The 19,869-nt window shown below is 43.2% G+C and overlaps 2 protein-coding genes across 7 annotated transcripts in view; one reads left to right on the top strand and one right to left on the bottom strand.

Moving 5' to 3' along the window:
* Window positions 1-6,343, top strand: part of gjc1 (gap junction protein gamma 1) — a 45,665-nt gene extending 39,322 nt beyond the window's left edge. For all 5 annotated transcript variants that reach the window (XM_069524811.1, XM_020094303.2, XM_020094306.2 and 2 more), the window contains one exon: window positions 1,009-6,343. In XM_069524811.1, the coding sequence (XP_069380912.1) occupies window positions 1,063-2,520 (1,458 nt within the window). In that variant the 5' untranslated portion in view covers window positions 1,009-1,062 and the 3' untranslated portion in view covers window positions 2,521-6,343. The remainder of the gene's footprint in view (window positions 1-1,008) is intronic.
* Window positions 6,344-8,007: 1,664 nt separating this feature from the next.
* st8sia6 (ST8 alpha-N-acetyl-neuraminide alpha-2,8-sialyltransferase 6) lies at window positions 8,008-15,254 on the bottom strand. 2 transcript variants are annotated; one of them, XM_020094318.2, is made up of 7 exons: window positions 14,391-15,254; window positions 12,294-12,368; window positions 12,105-12,179; window positions 11,180-11,324; window positions 9,835-9,947; window positions 9,656-9,748; window positions 8,008-9,569 (listed from the first exon to the last, which is right to left on the bottom strand). In XM_020094318.2, the coding sequence occupies exons 1-7, from the start codon at window positions 14,489-14,491 to the stop codon at window positions 9,107-9,109; spliced, it is 1,065 nt and encodes a 354-aa protein (XP_019949877.2). In that variant the 5' UTR covers window positions 14,492-15,254; the 3' UTR covers window positions 8,008-9,106. The 2 variants fall into 2 exon arrangements, with proteins under 2 accessions (XP_019949877.2, XP_019949878.2); XM_020094319.2 differs by having other exon boundaries at window positions 14,409-15,254.
* Window positions 15,255-19,869: the final 4,615 nt, after the last annotated feature.

The raw sequence follows: 19,869 nt of genomic DNA, 5'->3' as shown, positions 1-19,869 counted from the left end.
CACTCATGATCTAAGCTCTCAACCTGCTTGGTAAGGATATAGTCCCCTGGAAGCCCTCTAAACCCCAAACCTAAGCTAGTATTCATGGCTGGATTTTCCTCTGCATCTAGAGCCATTGCAGTTCCATGAGTGGGGGGAAAGTTCTGTGGAGGTGTCATACTCATCCCTCAAAGCTGCCCTGAGGGAAAGCAGTGTTTGGGTTCAGCTCCACTGCCTGAGCTAATGTGGGTCTGCTGTCTCCCCGCTCCAACAGTTTGTGCCAGGCCACCTGCTGATTCTGCTGGTTTTGGAGGAATGCCTGGAGCCCAGACCTAACCTACATAGGCAACATATCCCTCTTCCTAAACTGTGCTCACATGCACGCGCGCACACACACTATTGCACATGCACATATAGCTTCACAATGCTATTTACCTCCCAACCAGAACAAACTAGGCAAGTTAATACAATCCTGAAAACTGCACCTCGCACAGAAGAAGGCTCACTAAGAGGATTTATTTCTTCAAGAAGAGATAGGCTGTTAAATAAAGAGTGTGTATTTGGCGATAGCAAATTCCCCATTTGGATTATTTCGCTCTCTTCTCAGTGCTGCTTGATGATATTTTTTTAATACCGATATCCTCTTTCCAGCGTGTTTGGTTTTCTAATTCCCTAAAAAGCTTGAACTTGACAGCAACTTCTCGGTGGCACTGAGCCCCGTCTTCTGTGTGTGTGTGGGGGGGGCAAGAAGAAGCCGCAAGAAGCAACATATCAAATTTAGAATATAGTGATTTTTGTGCTTTGAGCTTTGAACTTTCATTTTAATTGAGGCAATTATTATGTCTCCGCCTTTTTACATTTTGTCACTGTACTTGCAGAAATAATACTGTTTCCTCAGGGATAAAAGTCTGAAGTCTAAACATTCGGACAAATCCTACTAGTTGCTTTGATCACATTTCAAAATAATTTATTGTGGGCTCTTATGTTTTTTCCTTTCCCTCCCCCTTTCTCCCCCTTTCCCTTCTCCAGAGTCTGTGAACAGGTGAGAGAGGGACACTGTCTGCCCCACTGTCCAGCGACACCATGAGCTGGAGCTTCCTCACGCGGCTGCTGGAGGAGATCCACAACCACTCCACCTTCGTGGGGAAGCTGTGGCTCACCGTGCTCATCGTCTTCCGCATCGTTCTCACCGCCGTTGGGGGAGAATCCATCTACTACGATGAGCAGAGCAAGTTTGTCTGCAACTCGGGCCAGCCAGGCTGCGAGAACGTCTGCTACGATGCCTTCGCCCCTCTCTCTCACGTACGCTTCTGGGTCTTCCAGATCATCTTGGTGGCAATGCCCTCCCTCATGTACATGGGCTACGCCATCAACAAGATTGCACGATTAGATGAAGCGAAGGGAGGAGGGGGATCTGCTGCAGTCAGAACAGGAGGAGGGGGCTACACTCACAGGAAGCCCAGGAAAATATGCTTTGGAGCACGGCAGCACCGGGGCATTGAGGAGACCGAGGAGGACCAGGAGGATGATCCCATGATCTATGAGGTGCCAGAGATTGAGCCCCCTAAAAGGCCTCGGGATCCACTGCAACCCACACCCAGACCCAAAATCCGGCATGATGGACGCAAACGCATTCGAGATGAGGGTTTGATGAGGGTCTACGTTTTGCAGTTGGTGACCCGTACGGTGCTAGAGGCGGGCTTCCTTGCAGGCCAGTACTTGCTGTACGGATTCCGTGTGATGCCGGTGTTTGTGTGCTCGGGGAAGCCTTGTCCTCACAGTGTTGACTGCTTTGTGTCGCGGCCTACAGAGAAGACCATCTTCTTGCGTATCATGTATGGCGTCACTGTCCTCTGCCTCATGCTCAATGTTTGGGAGATGCTCCATTTGGGGATTGGTTCCATCTGTGACATTCTTCGTCGTCGGCGCTGCCCACCTCAGGAGGACGAGTACCAGTTGGGTTTACTGGGCACCAACGGAGGTGTGGAGGGCTCTGTCGGGGGGGCCGGGCCAGAGGCAATTTCTGAGGGAGGGGTGGGTGGAGATGGGGCTGCTGATTACGTGGGTTACCCTTTCTCATGGAACACTCCATCTGCTCCACCTGGCTATAACATTGTGGTCAAACCTGAGCAAATGCCCTACACAGACCTCAGCAACGCCAAAATGGCATGCAAGCAGAACCGGGCAAACATTGCCCAAGAGGAGCAGCAGCAGTTTGGCAGCAATGAGGATAACTTCCCCACTGGAGGGGAGGCCCGTGTAGCCCTGAATAAAGACATGATCCAGCAAGCTCACGAGCAACTGGAGGCGGCCATCCAGGCGTACAGTCAGCAGCACCGAGCAGAGGAGCAGCTCGGGGACAACCAGGACGACAAGCCCCAAAGTAACATCATCCAGGCCCAACCTCAGCCACAGTCGCAGCCTCAGAAAGAGCGCAAGCATAAATTCAAACATGGCAAAGGAGGAAGCAGCGGAGGAGGCAGCAGCAGCAACAGCAGCAGCAGCAAATCTGGGGAGGGAAAACCCTCCGTATGGATTTAACCCCAGAGTGACATGTATTAAACCGTATGTATATATTATACTAGATGTTGGATGATGAGCTGTTGCAATCTTTCTTGGATATTTAAACACCGCTATGCCTTAAAGAATCCTGCAAGCTGGAGAAGATGTGTGTTTGTGCACTAAGGTGTGGAAAAAAAAAAAAAAAAGTGATGTTGCAGCTGACAACTTGTCATGTCTGGGCACTCACTGTGTAACTTGAAACATCACACCAACACAAACTGTGTTAGGCTACAGTCTGTCGTTTACATGTCTCGTTCTCCCCAAGTCTATTGACTTCTGCTGTCTAACGTTCATCCTTTCTTAGGGATTTGAGCTTCAGTAAGATATCAAGGTCTCTTGCAATCAGATTGATCTCAGATTTCTCATTTTCTTGCCGCTGTTCTGCAAAGACACTGAATCCATTAATATATTAGCATCATAATTCTTAGGACATGAAAATGCAATCACGTCAAAACCTTTTCTGAATACAAAATACAAATGCCGCCCTGCGGAGCAAAAGAAACGACTTGTTGTGACGTCACAAAGGGACGTCATTACAACGTACATGCAATAAAGTGAAGCATAATTCAGTGTCAGCGCCGAAAGCAATGACTTCCTAATGCAGCGAGTACAGTACATCACCTTCCTGAAGGCTGTGTCCTGTCCTGTCCGTCGTGTTTTTTGTCGGCTTTTTCTCCAGCGTCAATCACAGTGTTGCATTGCTCTGACTTTGCATTTGACAGCGTGTTTCTAAATGTCTCCCCGAGTGTTTGGATGTGTAAATTTCTCCAGCTGCCGCTCAGGAACCTCTGAGTACAGCAGGTGGCTCTTTAACCAGTCTACATCTGAAGTTTTATTAAAAAAAACAAAAAAAACCCATTCTTTTCAACAAGGTGCATAAGACATCCAGTTTTTTATCTTCAAGTTCTCAGTTTCCCTCTGTGGCTCCTCAGTGGCTATATAACAAGGCAGCTCAGCACTTCACTGTCGCTCCCTCTGCCTTGTAGTTGACTGCCCCCTGGTGGCTTCCTACACAGGGTTTCCTATATTGCGGAGTAGATAACCAGTTGCCAACGCTACCCATCTAGCAACACTTAAACCAGCTGTAGCTTTGCTTTTCTATTGAGAAAGCCTTGTGTTAACTAAGTCTTCCCAGCACCATGGGTTCAGTGTTAGATACACAAGGCTGCAATATCACCACCTTGTAATGGAAAAGGTACAAAGCCATTTCTGTAGTATAGTGAGACCAAACACTGTTTGTGTGATGCAAGTGTCAGTGCCAAGATTTTACTGCTAGGCTGCTATGAAGCCTTGGAATACTGTGGCCATGCTACTCCAATTGTGGAAATATGCCTACGTAAGACCAACCCTTTTGTAAAAGCCACTCGTTTTTTTGTATTACCGTGTGTGTATCGCTTTTTGGAATGGGATTTAAAATACAAAACTCCAAAATGGAGTTGATTCTTATGTTCAAGCCTGTGTTTTGTATAAACAGATTTTTTGTAAATAAAGGCAAATACAAGCATTTGTTTTTGAAAAAATGAATTAGTTGTATGAATATTTATGGTTGTTGTGTTTTAAATTGCCTTTCAATTGTAAAAAATGTGAAATATGACATAGTATATTTTTATAATATGTTGGCTACAGTGACTTAATGTTGTTGAAGAGAAAAAAAGCCAGATACTTTCTTGTATGTTGAAGTATCAGTATTTAATGTTTGTGGCAACCCCCCCCCCGACAGTGTTTTTTAATAAACAGTGCTTCTTCTTTTCCATCATTGTTCTGAGATCTGCTGAACAACAGTGTGTGGAGACAAAGTGGCTGATGGGAAAGGACATGAAAAAGGCCAAGTAATTGAAACAGTCTCCAGCTTTGGTCCATAGAAACTTTCCAAACAGGATGTGAAGGGACGACACCCTCAATCACATGTTTATTAATTCAATCTTTACTGACGAATAAGATCACCATCTTTCTCTCAAGAGTGAACAAACCGCCACTGTGAGGCCTTACACTGTGATGTGGCTTCCTTCACATACACATAACTACATGAGTGTGTTTGATTAGTAAAACTCAGACTGGTGTGTTCACCACCAGGCACAGCATGTCTGCTCCACAAGCCCAGCCAGCAACAGACATAAATCACCAGCAACGCTTCAGTCAGCAAATCCCCACAGCAGTGATTGACACTGGCTCCTCAGATGTCTGCTCAGATCCCAATAAGCCACTGGTGATTTGCTTACAGTTTCCCAGTCAGAGTCAAAGTCTCCCCCTGGAGGCCAGTCAGCCCTTATTAAATCTTTCCCCAGTAAATAAAGTTTTTCCCAACTAAACTATTTGAAGAGAATCTGAAACAAACTGAGTGATTGGTGAACAAGCAGCATGGTTTTCAGCTGGAGCCACAGGAGGGCGACATCCTTTGACATTTTAGAAAGGGGGGAAGGGAGTTTTTTTAGAAGGTGCCATGTGGGTTCTCAAAGACCCCATCTGTTAAAAGAGTGCGTCTTGACTGGCAGTTGGGCCTTACATATCCAGAGCTGTTGTACATGATGGGAAAGTCAGGGATTCTGGCAGCTATCCAGGTCTAAAGAATTACCCTGTGGCATGAAAAGATACATCATGTGTTTTCTCCAGTCAGATAAAAAGACCGTGTTCACTGAAGAGAAATAGTTTTTTTCTACTTTTATAAGGGTTTATTCTCCTCTGAATATTGTTGCTGTTATGTGACACAAACCAAAATGTCAACGTGGCTTTTTCAGGATAAACCGACAACAAATGCCTTGTCTGGTGTGATTCTGCTGGTTTGATAGTCTCACATCAGGTTTTGACCTTTGAGAAAATGCTTAATGATAAATAAGGATTTCAGCCTAATAGGAAGGGATTTTTTCTCAATACATAATAAGCATCTAATCCGTCAGGTTTACCAGTAGTTTACCCCTGCAGGCGAATTCCTTGTATTTGTGTTTATTCCTTTTATTCTGTAAGGATTTCCAGTTAACAAAAGCACTGTAACTAGAACAGCTCTCAGTAGAGCTTCTTCTGCTAAGGCATAACAGTAACCTAATGGTCAATCAAGCTGCACCAAATTTCACACATATAACAGTTCCCTAAATGTATCAGATTTTTTTTTCCAGCAAGATCCATGAATTATTTCCTTGGAAAACATCTGAAAGTGATGAAAAATGCCGGCAGTGTAAAAACTTGGATTTTCCCCATAATTTTACGGTTTCTTCCCTTACCCCTCATGCATCCTCCCCCCAAACAAATGGACGGGGGTGAAAACATAACCTCCCGACACACCTTCGGAGAAATGTATTCTTCACAAGTGCAGGTGTGATGCCGCTGTTCACAGGTACAGCAGGTTTGGTGTAATCAGCATTTTACACTGTTGGAACACTAACAGCAGGAGAGACAATTATTCCCTTGTGATTTAATTTAAAACTTGTCGTATCCCAGATTAAATCTTTCGTGGGACTATTCATCTGGGATACCACTACGTCCACCCTCAGCGTCCGTCTGTCTCTGTAAAACCACATCTGTGTTCAGAAGAAAGACTGTGCTGTTTCCCTACATGTTTCTTATATAGGTACCCATGTGGGATGTGACAATAAAAGCAGTGTTATTACCAGTACAAACTCTGATTCATACATGCATCTGTGTGTGTTTTGTGTGTTTTTCTAAGCCTTTTTGTAAAAAGTGTACTTCCTCGAGTGCCATTCTGGTATGCCCCGGCATTTTCATATTCTTAAATGAATACATTTGATTTGCATGTGAAAAGACCTATTTTCCTAGAAAAAAATAAAATAAATCAGAAATACATAACGAATTAAGTCTCTGCATCTTTTGTTTTAGTTCCCGAAAAGAAAAGGAAATGAATGAAAGGCTTTCCACCCTGGAAAGTATTGTCCTGTTCATCTTGTCAGTGTGAAGTGAGCGCTTCATTTTAATAGGTGGAGAGCAGGGGGGGTTTCTGCAGTCTTATCCGGAGACAGACACACGAGCTGATGCTGCATCACTGACAGGAGCGACGCAGGACACTGAGGGGACGTCACTTCAGCTCACGTCAGCCTGGGCTGTTCTGTTTGTCACTGGATGATAGCTGAAGTTCAGCTCTTGATGACACTGAGCATCTGCAGTGTTTGTTACAAGAAGCCACTGGTTTTACAGGATCCAGCTTGATGATACAGTCATTGATTGTTCATGGGAATTGAAAATAGTATGAAGCTGAGTTTTCCACTTTGTATCCTGTAGTGGAAAAATATAAAAAAAATAAATGGAATGGAAAAATAAGTGTGGTGGGAAACTATTTTGTAGTTGATGAGTAACTTTTATAAACCTGTAAGTAACTTTTTATATGCCTGTCTGAGACAAACTGTTTGTGACCTGAGATCTGAATGACCTTAAAAGGACTTTTTCTAATCTTTCTATTGGTTAATAAGTGTCCAAGAGATTTTGCTTTATCTTCAAAGGAATCTTACACAAATATGTGTCCTGCCTCAAACTGTGCCTACAGAACCAGACTGAACTAAGGCTGTTCTCAGTCAAACAGCCTTAGTTCTCCTATATAAGATGCTTGCATTTGACTGTTCTCCATCAGCACTCTGAGATCCCTGTGACTCTCTGTGTCCATCACAATCCATCACAGTGTTCACAGTGGAACAGGTGACAAATAAGGAAATGGACAGTATGTTTTTGTGAGTGTTTGAAAAAAAAGGTTCCCTGGTGAGAAGAGCCAGTGGGGACGAGCTCAGTGCTGCAGCTGGATCTACAACGAGGTCACTGCCGATATAAGTGGAATCCCATGACCAAAATGTCTGTGATGGCATCTTGTGGCAGCGGGGCTATTTCCTCTACAAAGAAACACACACATCTCGTCCCATTAATGGCCTAATTGGCCGGATGCACTGCCCCCATGCAGAGGTGCTGCACACATGTTCCTGTGAATTTGGAAAAAAGGTCAAAAAGTGGCCCAGTATTTTTCATTGCTTCTTTTGGTCAGGTTTTGTTTCTGTCACGGCATCATCCAGATGTTTGCATGTCTTGTGCACATGGTAAGTGTGGGACAATGCCCTGCAGCAGGATATGCAGTGGAGGTGAAGAGTGCAGTAACATACACGCCACTGATATCACAGCTGTATGGAAAAACAAGAGGCCTAATGATGAACAGAGCATAACTATGGATTCATGTGTTTACAAATACATCTGCATGTCTTACATCAGGTTCAAAATGGTATAAGAAGGGAACCAAAAACAGAATTGATACAAGAATTCATATAAAAGTATGATTATGTTAAATACCTGGATCATATGTTGTTCCAGCCATGAAATAGTCAAATCACTGTGCTGTTTGTGAGTAGAACTACTGAATTCTAATGACACATCTTGGCAGGTTTCAGACACTTAATGGCTCAAAGACAGTGAGACATCTGAAAAAAAGCTTTTGCTGTCTGGTTGGAGAGCTTTTCCCTCGAGTCACTGATTACAAGTACATTTTTCATCTGATAAATATTTATTCAATGTTATTTCATTTTCCCATCTCAACTTCACAAAACAAAAAAATCACAACATGATTTTTCAACAGACATCATTTTTTCACTGGTAAGACTCGATGCATATGCATATATAATCCAAAGGCTGTCAGCAATAAATTACTCCCAAAGTGCAGAGTTCACAAGCATTGTATCACCTCACATTGGTGTCAAGTAATTATACATTGATTTATTGCAGCAACTAATAAAAAAGACTTGTTATCAGACTTCATACCAATATGTTGCCACTTTGTGACAGTACCCATCCCTGTGGTAACACACGGTAAAGTAAGCTCACCATAGCAACCCTGTGTTTTATAATTCCTCTCCCTTTCTGTACCGTCTCTGTTCGGGCCTTGGCTCCGAGCCTCACCCGTCCTCAGTAGTTTGTAGTCAAGGCTACAGGGGCACGACCCCCTTTACTTCATGTGAGAATCACATCCAGGATCAGTGTCAATGGTGTGGAGTAAAACTTCCACAAACATCAACAGCCTTTGTGTAATCTAAGAGTGCGAGAAACACATATTTCTCCCTCAGTTTACCATGGTTACAATAATATTTTTCAGAGTGGTTAAAATGTGAAATGTCCTTTTAACAAAAAGACACATTACATTCAGTGTGCTGGTGTTTTCATTAAAAAGTTTTTTGCAGCCAGACAGTCTTCATGTTGATTTTCTTCAAAATACATTCAGTTTAATCTAAAAGCTCTCATGGTCAGATATATGACAGTCATTACTAGATGATTGGCATAAGGCACTATAATGTAGACGCTCCCAAAGGCCTCACAAAGGCTTCCCAGTTAAAATTCCCTCCAGACTCCAGCTGGAGCCTTTGTGTTAAAAAAATATTGTTGTACATACATTATGAGGCTGTTTGCAGAACGTTTACAGTCTGTTGCATTTTTAATTTCAGTGCAAATTTCTCAGCTGCTTTGCTTACCATCACCTCACATTGGTGCCAGAATAGATCCATCAATTCAACTAAAAGTGCATGTGATTGGCTTCGTCATTAGTAGGCACTTCGCTTTCGTTCCCGGATCCAGGGAACTACTTTTCACTACGTCAACAGTCTCCCAGGTGAAGCCTAAGCGCGCCCTGACTGTGCAGCCGCAACAAGAGGTCAAACTCGGCCGGCATGGCGTGGAATTTTGTTTTCGTTTTTCTGTCGTCGTAGTAGTGGTTATTCAAAACGTGCAGGCCATGTGGGTGATTACTGAAGGGCCAGAACCCGTACAGATGCACGTTGCTGCAGAGTTCCAGCGCCAGGCTCGCCATGATAATGCCCGTGCTGAGCCGCACTGCTTTCAGGCCCTGGGAGCGCCAGAAGACGGCCAGACTCTGGAGGTACTCAGGGTTGAAGAAGATGGGCCGCGTGGGGCTTTCAAAGTCCTCAATAGTGTAGACGACCCGCAGGGACACGGGTGTGTTGTGACCGTAGGAGAAGGCTGGAATGAGCAGCAAGGAGTCTCCGTAGATGCGCAGGCTCTCCACAAATGGACGCCGGCGCCCCATCAGAGCCCCGTACCTGAGAGAAAACAGCAGATGTGAAGCAACACAACAAGAGGAACATTATCAGGTGAGATTGTGTGGGAGATTCCTCGTCTTGCTCACTTCTCCATAAGGATGCTTGGGTTTGCTGTCACAAGGTCAGTCTTTGTGCCCACATGTTTCTCGTAGCCGTTCTCCAAAGGAGGTAGGTTGCACCTGAACGAGATGATTCAGAGATGGTTAGGTGGAATATCAACACTGGTGAGTCATCAATCTTTCAGTCTGCAAGAAATCTTTCTCACCTGATGACAAACTGAGCTGAGTCGATCATCTGCCCACAGCTGCTGTTGGTCAGGATCCCTCCGTTCCCAACCACAGCACACGTGTCCCATGTTTTATTTGAGAAAGGACGCTCCTGCAATCAACAGCAGTGGAAAACATTAATTCTGATTGCAGGATTCTGTTTAAAAGCATAATGGAGGGAAGTCTGCTGCCAGATCTGCTTTCTCTTTAATCCACACAAAAGGGAAATTCCCAGCAGCAGCCACATGTGCTAACATGAGTGTGTTTATTCATTTCTTTTGCTAATGTAAGAGATTAAGGTTCCTCCTTTGATTGAGTTTCCTCAATCTATTTTTGGAATCACTTTTAAGTCAAACGGTTTAAAAATTGTCAAATAATTAGCAAATAATTACAATTACTAGTTATTGATATTTGTTCAGATTCCATATCAGTATTTCAGTGTTCAGAGGTTTACAGATATGTTATTTACATCATGGTGACGAACATGCTTTTTTTATTTTTAAGGAGTGTCCAGAATCAAATTGAAATTCCCAGCTTGCAGGACACTCAGTTTATGTTTTACTGATAGTGTTGTTACAGGTTCAGTCGGAAGAATAGGCTGCCTTTCTCAGCCCTGTTTGACAAAGAGTCTGAGACAGAACAGGCCTTGTCAGCCTGTTATAATATATTTGTTCTAGAAATGCAGACTTCAGAGGCTGTGAACTCTCTCCACTCTCAGCACTGGAGTGAACGCACCACTGAAATAAGAAGCAGAAGAGACATAAGTAAAAACAACATCCCAAAACGTGCATCTGTAGCAGGAAGTATAGCAGTAAACTCCCTCTCATTTCTATAAACTTTACGTTATCGTTGATCTTATTTCTTGCTTAAAATAAGAGTAAGTGGCTCGTAGCGATATTTATTCTAATCAGTGTGTTACACAGTCGTCTTTAAGTCTAATATCTTTACTCCCTAATTTTATTCACAATCTTACCTTATATTTCGAGTCACTTCCAATGAATTAAACAACTGTAATTATTGTCATGGGTAGTATAATGCTCCTACCATAAGATAAAGCTTTAAAACTTGAAAGTTGATCATCATATACATGCAGGGGAGTATAGTCCCCAATGAGTCTTACTTGTCCCCTCATATCTTAGAAGATGAGTGTTTTCTCTTTGTTGGACGTGAGATAGAACTTTTGAAATAAAGACGTGTTCATTTACTTCACTCACAGTAAGAAAGTGTTTACTATTCATTGGTTGGAATTCTCTGTCTGTATAAAATTAACCGTGCTGTGTCAAAGTGTCAACTCACATGTTCCAACAAATAGCAGCGGAATAATCAGCGTGACGAACAAATTACCTTGATAAAGGTGCTGAAAACCTCCGGGGTCACCTGCAGGGTCCTCTTCTTCTCACCGTCGTACACGAGCTTGGACCCCACTGGAGTGTTGGCCTGGGTGATAATGGCCTTGTCAAACCCATGGCACTTGCTGCTGAGCTGAGATCTGGGGAACCACAGTACACAAGAGACCGCAGGAGTGTTGACACGTGACTGACAGGTCAGTTCACATTATGAAATGTAAGGTTTAAATATCATAATACCAAACGCTTTCACTCACATAATATGTGAGTGAAAGCGTTTTACTGTAAGTCACGTGACCTCCAGTGATAAAGTGTTACATTTCATTCAAGTGGTTCATGTTTGCACATAAATTTCTCTTCTGTAATCATCATTTCCATGTCTGCTTCCTCTTCCATGTCTGTTCCTGTTCTTTCTTTTGTTAATCAAGTGTGTCACATATACTATGCAACATCTTCTGCTGTTTGTGACAAATGTAAACCAGGTGGACGGACCCTGACTCATCTTTTCTGGGTTTGGTCCCTGAAGCTAAAACATTTTAGAGGAAGCATACTTGCTTTTAAATTTAGTGCATTTATTGAGGAAACAAGCAGTTTACATGCTGTTTTGGAATGTCTCTAAGAAGAACTGCCACATGAGAACAAACAGGATTTAATGTTCTGCATGGTTAAAGCTAAAAGGGTTGTTTTAGTGACAGCATCAATCTTTTCCCCCCACTTGTTTGGAAAAGTGATGCAACAATGTTGTTTTAAGATTTGTGGCACCAGAGTTCTTGTTCGTGTCAGAAGACTAATGAACTTGGCGAATGTGATTTACGCGCCTCTGATGAGTGTGGCTTCATCAGCAGTTTATCTTGAATGTGACAGCATACTGACATCTCCAGCCTGTGTACAAACATAAGAGGAAGTTGTCTTTTCTCTTTTACCTGATTTTTTGGTAATTGTCCTCTTGCCTCTTCCAGGTTTGAGAGTAACGCTGTATTACTTTGTCAATGATTTCCCTGTGACACACAAACACACATATTGAAATACCCTGTCAGATTTGTAAGCGATACAGCTTCGACATAACTTTGAGAGGTTGCTTGAGGAGAAGCAGTGGCGGCGTTTGCTCTCACCTGCAGCCTTTACAAGAGTCGACAGGCTCAGGGGCACTTTTTTTCTTAGGATGCAGTTCTTGAGGTTGCACATTACTGTGAAGCAAACAACAAACAAACAGGACAAATGAGGAAAAATACAGACCTGACCTGCAGCCTCAAAGCACATTCACACTGCTCCTGCTTTAACAGTGACAGTCCCCATGCACTGGCTTGATGAAATAGGCATCACCTCAATGCAATGGTACACTCAACTATCCTGTGATTGCTTGGTGTGACAATTCTTTTTTCATTAAATCTAAAAATAGAATAATCAAGGATACCAGTCCACTAAATGTGCCTGATTTTAGTTTTTTTTATTATTCTGTTGGGAAAACACTGATAAGGTTGAAAAATGCCTTCTTGCAAAATATAAGAATGTTGGTCCGCACCAACATTCCATTCAATGTTCTTCCAGGATCATTACCACACCCTTCCACCACGTCTCATGGTAATCCAACTGTTACCAATGAAACATCTGTCAGGAGTGTAAAAACATAACCTCCTTGTTTATCTTCAGGGATGCATGGATCTATAACCAGAACAGTGGCAGGTCTTTCAGCTTCATACGTCATAAGTGTTCATAAATGAACAACCAGTGTACAAACTCTCGAGCAGAGACCTTTGCTTCTTTGCAACATTTCATCAGGATACTGCTGCCTCTTCATGTCTGTGTGTGTTGTAATGTCTGTGGAGAGGGACGAGTGTTCCTCTAATACAGTCATATATCTTCCCCACATCCTGTTTTTAATGTTTCTAACTATTGAGAAATTTTAAAGTGTGACCCTGTGTTGTGTGACCCTGTGTTGTGTGCACCTGTGCGACCAAAAAAACCAAACCTATGACAGTGTTTCAACTTAAATAACATTTAATTTCACATTGGTATTGCTGTGGTTGTTAATGTAATAGCAGCTCATATTTCACTTTCACTCGTTTATGATAGTTTTCTACTTCTGATGAACACTGCTTAATTTCTTTACATGACTGTCAACATAAAGCCTGATACGCTGTATATATACATGTATATGTATATATGTAAAGCATATGTTCATATTCATCAAGGTGATGTTTAGATCAGAGTTTATTAGCAGGATTACGCAACAACTGGATTGATTACCATGAAACTGCTGGAATGGATGCAGGGTGAGTCAGAGAAGAGAACATAAAAAATTTGTGTGGGACCAGGTTTTTTTTTACTTTCTTTGACTTTGCAAGATTGGACTTTTTGTTGATTCATCACAGGAACCTTAAGGGAAACAAAACGTCAAAATAAGGGTATATATAGCTGATATTTATAAGCATGTACAATAAGGTGCTGATCCAAATAAAAATCTGGATCTAGTGAATTAATCTGTGGTTTCATTAAGGGACTGTTGGGCCTTAGTAGAGGTATGTCCCCTACTGAGTCCCATTCTGGGTCATTTCTTCAACTCATATGTTCAGTTTTAGTTTTCTTCTCCCCTATAGTAGCTGTGTGTCTATTTACGTGTCAGTTCACCTAGTGCAATGTTAAACCCGAGTCAGGTTCCGTGGCCAATAAAACTGATTCTGACTCTGATTTTGGATTTTCAGCAGCACAATTTCAATTCAACAAAACAACTGGCCTACTCTGCTATTCCCTCTTGAAGAGGATTTTTTCAAAATGTATCTGAAACTCAATTCTCAAATGTGCTTAGTTTTAAAACAATCAAAACATTTTCAAGGCCAAAGACAAGAAGAAAAAAAAGAAAAAGTGGAGAAAAAAAGGGGCAAAATCTGCTTCTTTTTCTCAACACCAGAGTTATTTCTTACTAACACATCTCACCCAGAGATGATGACACGAGTGGAAAACGAGTGGCCAAAGTGTGAAACAAAAGTCAAAGAAAAACTCATTACGCTTCAGTTTCTCTGCTTTATCTTTACCAGTTATATCCTATATCACTTAGATCTCTTTGACCAGCATCTATAACCGTTATTATCCCAGCATGCATCTTTTCTTATCTTCTGCCTTCACCACACTATGGTGTTTGCGTGTGTGTCTGTGTGTGTGTGTGTGTGTGTGCACGCCTGTCTCTATCTAAAGTACAATCATACACTTACTTGTCGTTGAACACGTACCAAATGAGAGTGGTCAGCAGGCTCCCCACAAAGAGGAGGGTGATCATCATGGAGACGAGTGACTTCAAGAGCTGTCCCCTCATACCTCTCCCCTCCTGCAGACCTCCCCCCACTAGCCCCCTCACCCTCTGCCTCTGTTCCACTTCACCTACAAGCTCACAACCAACCGCTGTCGGCTCTCTGTCACCCTCCCTCTGTTTTCACATTTCCTCCCCCAACCACCTCGGCTATCTGGCTCTGTGTCTCTCTCTCTCTCTCTTTCTGATGAGTGTGTATTTTTTGCCTCTCTTGGTTACCCTCTTATATTTTCTATATACCTCCCTCCTCCTCTCCCTCCCTCCTTCCTCACCCTTCTTGTCTGTCTGGTTTCCCCTCCTATGGTGAGTGAGAGCACGCCTCCAGAGCTATCAGATTATCGTTTTTTTGGCACCCCTTGTTCAGGCAAGTCTTCTTTGCTCCTCTACTTTGTCTTCTCTCTCTTCCTGTTCCTGTCCAGATGAAACCGATCTTGCGTTGCTCCACATCCTACTTCAGTCCCTGCCATGTCTCCTTGGTCCACCCATCTTTTTTCCCCCTTTTTCCCTTGCGCTCACAAACACACAGACAAACTCCACAGTCCTACTTTCTGCTGTGTAGTCCCAAAGCTGTAGAGCTCCTTCTCTGCTCTCCGCCCCCACCTCAGAGCCTCAGCCTTGCCTCTCTGCTCTCCCTTCCCTCCCCCAGCCGTCCTCCGCCCACACCCCCTTAAACCCCTCTCCCCTTTGCACAGAAAGCAGGCAGTAACATGAGTGCCCAGTACTGAATTAGCCCACAGTTTGCCTCTTGACTTGCGTGTGTGTGTCTGTGTGTGTGACAGGAAACAAACAAATAGGGGAAGAACAGACGAGAGGCTGAGGCCTTCTTTCCAATCAGACTATTTATTCCCCCAAAACTCTTACATAGAAACACACACTTCTTTTATTCAGGTTTTTACAGCTGTGTCCACTCACAAAACCGAGCGTGGGAGGGGGGTCGGGGTAGTCCACTCTTAGCTAAGATGGGTGCTTGTTCCTAACATGGCAGCACTGGCGGCTGAATCAACAGGAGAACTGACTAAAAAAGTAAAGATGGAAACAAGAGGAGCAGAATGTCCGAGGAGGCCAGAGAGAGTGAGGGACAAAAGAGCACAAAGAGATTGGGGAGCTGGTGCCCAGAAGAGTCATAACTCATCAGCTGTTTGGCTTGAAGAGCTCTGTGATACAAGTCCTGCGGTGGAAGGATAATTAAGACTTGGACATTAAGCCCAAGGAGAATTATGGGAGATATGTTGAGCATATGGAATGCATTTTGAAAATTAACACCCGCAAATAGATGACCACACCCAGTCCTCCTGCATGTATCGCTCCTGATTTAGTTTTCAGTGGAAAACTCCACGCTGAGTGGAGTAATAATGCAGAGTAACGGCATGCTGAGTAAGCTGAGCTGTGCCATAGCAACGCCGCCACCTGACGCTCACACATAAGATCCAAAACACAAGGAACCCTGGGAAAGTTTCAATTTGGCAGAGGTCAGTGTTTTTCAGGAAACTTGTTTGGTTTGTTTGAGGCCGCTTTGCTGTGACCAGAGAGAAAACAGCAGGTATTCGATTGAGAGGGTTGTTCAACTAATAAAGACTAACGGTATCAGAGTGTTGTCGAGGAAAGAAAAAGGTGCACCAGCTTACATTTATGTAATGACTCGCTCTGCTAAGGCCCAACAGTCGCCTGAAATTCAGTCAAGTTGCACCAAATTTCAATATCAGTTTCCTAAACAGGCCTTATTTTTTTCATCTGTATATTCATTAAGTATTCTCAGTTAAAATGTCAGAAAAGGCCCATGTGGTAGTGGATGGTCAGTGTCGGTTGCAAGAGGGAGAGAGTGGGCAGGTGGCTCAGGGATTGGTGCCAGGGAGAGAGTCTGATTGTGTACAGGTGTACTGTGTTTGCTAATGACCCCCCCCCCCCCCCCCCCCTCTTATCAGCAGTAGCATGCTGGGACAAAGCAAAAAATAAAGGAACTTAACTGAACCCTGACGATGTCGGACAGAGTTCAGTTAAGTTCCTTTATTTTTATACACACACGTACATAAGCATATCTCAGTCCGTTCTTCCTTGTGTCCTCTCCCTGGCACCAATCCCTGAGCCACCTGCCCACTCTCTCCCTCTTGCAACCGACACTGACCATCCCCCACTACCACAGCCCGATATTGTGTGTGGAAAATAAACTCCAGGATCCACCCCTGATCTGGATCCACAACACCAATTAATGGGTCCTTCCCTGATACATACCTCATCCATCAAGGGTGAGCCCATAACCTCCTTGGTGGTGGTAAAGAGCAGGTCTGGTGACTCCTGAGAGCAGCTTGGCTTCTTTTTGGGAATGTGTGGTACATGTTTGCGATGGTACAACTCTAACACGTCATAACATTCAGAACCAATGTCCTAAATTACTTTACCATCTGGAATTTGCACACATCGTGACCTCAAGAGAGACTATAAATGTTTGAGCCAAACTCAACCTTTCAGTCCGAGCACTCGTCCTCATGAGGCCCTGAAGACTTGGAAAAAAAACACAAGACCCTTCTTCCTCAATACACCAGCGTTTTCTGAATGTATCCTGATCTGAGCAGCGATAACAAGCTCTCCGCTGCGAGCAAGGCCCCGGGGAGGAAAACACACATATGTACAACTGCTCATGCATCATGGGACACGAGCAGGAATGTGAGGGGAAATGTGGGGTGGGGGGGGGGTGACTTTCTCCAGCAAACGCCGCTATAATAACAAGGCTGTGGGCAAAAGAAAAGAAGCCACTGCCCCAGAATAATTGTGTGTGAATAATAATTGTGTGGACGAGGTAAAGCAGAAAACACCTTGCTTATGGCGGCAAATGTTCAGAACTCTCATCTGGGTTTCCCCTCATTACAGACCGTCCTGCTGCTCCCACGTGCAACAGTCTGTCATTAGATTATTACAGACAATGCCATTTCCATGTTAAGCCTCCATCTAAAGCTATTAAATCACAATAGAAGAAAAGCAGTGATTCTTCAACACCACAGTCCTTATCTTGTAACACAGGGGATTTCTCAGCGTTGTGTCCTCAGGAAGCTCTCAGCATCTCTCTTTTTCTCAGCCCTTGACGAACTTGTTGAGATGATCGCGACAACGATGAACGATTGTGTAATTAGTGGCTACATTTTTGTGATTTATTTGTTATTGACTCAACACAAAATTGACAAACCATATATTCTGCAATGATCCACAATTTAATTGTTTCTGCATGTTCCCGCAAAGTTAAACGTGCCCAAATAAGGGCTTGTGACAAAGCAGTTTTGCTCTGCGTTTCTTGACAGGAAGTCTGGACGTTGCATGCTTCAGGGTGGCAGGCGCTAATGGGGCGGGTGACTCGTTGCAGGGGGGAAACAAAGTATTCCCATGGAGAGCCCATGTGACATAATCACAAGTCAGACAGAAGAACAAAGGTCCCATTGTCACTCAGACAGACCCTTATAAATCTGTCCTCCCCTCTTCCACCTTGTTCATACGAGAATCCCTTGCTGCAGTGAGGAGGCTGCTGCTGTTGCTCTGCCTCGGCTCTGACACAGGTTTCAGGAGTATTCATGAGGGGAATTCATGAGAGGCAGGATGTGCACCATGCAAATGTTTGTGGTCGATAAAACTATGCAAGCGTAGAAATGAGTTTCCTGTCAGGCGTCAAGCTTTATGTTTCTATGTTTCAAGCTAAGAATGGACAGGTGTGCTGCCAAACAGGGGACAAATATAAACATTTTTTAACAGATAAACACTTTTTTCATGTGCAGACTCAGACCTGTGGCTCGTACACTATAGTTGATAACAGGTTACCTTTCACAAATCACAGTGACCATGTGACGAGACCCGTCAAAGGCGTACTGCACAAGAATTGGCTGCACTGTCTGACACTATATACTGTATGAACCAGCAGACGGCCACATGGGTAACAGTATCGTGCTTTCTGACAATTGCCATTTTGCTTTTTTGCCTAAATAACCACAGCATGAAGAATGTAAATAAGATAACATGTCAAAAACTGCAACTATACTCTCTCTCTACTCAAGGGAATCTAAAAAAAAAATAAAATACACATAGTAGGTCTTGTTTTCAAATAAAGAGACCAAAATACACAACAATAACATTAAAACTCACTCTAATTACTAAATCAATGACATCAATGTACCACATTAAGATCCATACATATCCTAACAGTCTTTCTGCCATGTTACACATCCTGTGCATATAGGACTCCATAGTTTGATATTAAGATAAAATTACAAAATGTAAACCTGCAAACGTCTCTATAAATCTGTTGTGCTTTTTGTTGTACTGAATATTTCCCCATTTGAAACAATTAAAATCACTAAAGACATACTCTGTCCTGGAACTAAAAAGATCGATGATTGATCGGTGGATCTGCAGAACATCAATCATCAACTAAATTGATCGACAAACTGATCAATCAAATGTTAGTATGTTCTGTTTAACGTCAATGTAAATAACAAAACAATGTAAATAACAAATACAAATTTGTCATTCAGACAAAAAAGTAAAAAATGAATTACATTTGCTTTTGTTTTTAGACTGAATGATTCATTGATTAATCAAAAAATGATAATTATCAATTTGTTTGGTTACAGCCTTAACGTTTAGTTTCTGCATAAAATTACTGCCTGCAACCCCTGACCACACAAATGCCACTCTACATTCACATTGTTTGCACAGACAATACATCACATAATGTATTAAATAAGGCTGTAACACAATGTGGGTCCAACGTAAACTGTAAAGCTGTATATGGCTCAACTTTAAATCTTTTAACACGTGACAGTTTTGAACATTTTACCTGCATTTTCTAAATATGAGCCCTGGGACTCCACCTAATGGAACCATTTTGTGGCCTTTCTCCAGCTGTCAGGCCTTGAAATTGCCATCACGTCCAGTCCCACTTGCTTTGGCTGAGAACTGGTGTATGGCTCCACTGGGAGGTGTGATGGGACAGGCAGGCCTGAGGGTGGCGGTAATGGGGTCATGTGGTTGAGGAACAGCTGATCCTGCTGCATTCCACAGCTGCTTAGCATGAGGTCTGCTGCCTTATCTGAATGTTTCTCCAAAACACTCACACAACTGAAGCACGCACGTAAACACCACGACTCACCCGTGTGCTCAAACCTGCAGGCCACACTGAGATACACTGGGCACACTGTGTGCCACACACACCACCACTTAGAGGGCCACATGCATAATTTACACTTCCTGCTGTGGCTGTAATGCACACAAGGGACCCTCCATTCCAAAGTATTGCAAATCAATGTCTACTAGCCTGAATGGATGGAATCATGAAGAACCAGTACTGCCCCCTGTAGGACACCAGCACTCACACATACTCAACTTTTTCAGTGACTAGACTGATC

Source organism: Paralichthys olivaceus, chromosome 5 (assembly GCF_024713975.1).
Source record: "Paralichthys olivaceus isolate ysfri-2021 chromosome 5, ASM2471397v2, whole genome shotgun sequence".
NCBI classification, from domain to species: domain Eukaryota; kingdom Metazoa; phylum Chordata; class Actinopteri; order Pleuronectiformes; family Paralichthyidae; genus Paralichthys; species Paralichthys olivaceus.
The sequence above is the reverse complement of the archived record's forward strand: the minus strand, read 5'-3'. Positions and strand labels throughout refer to the sequence as shown.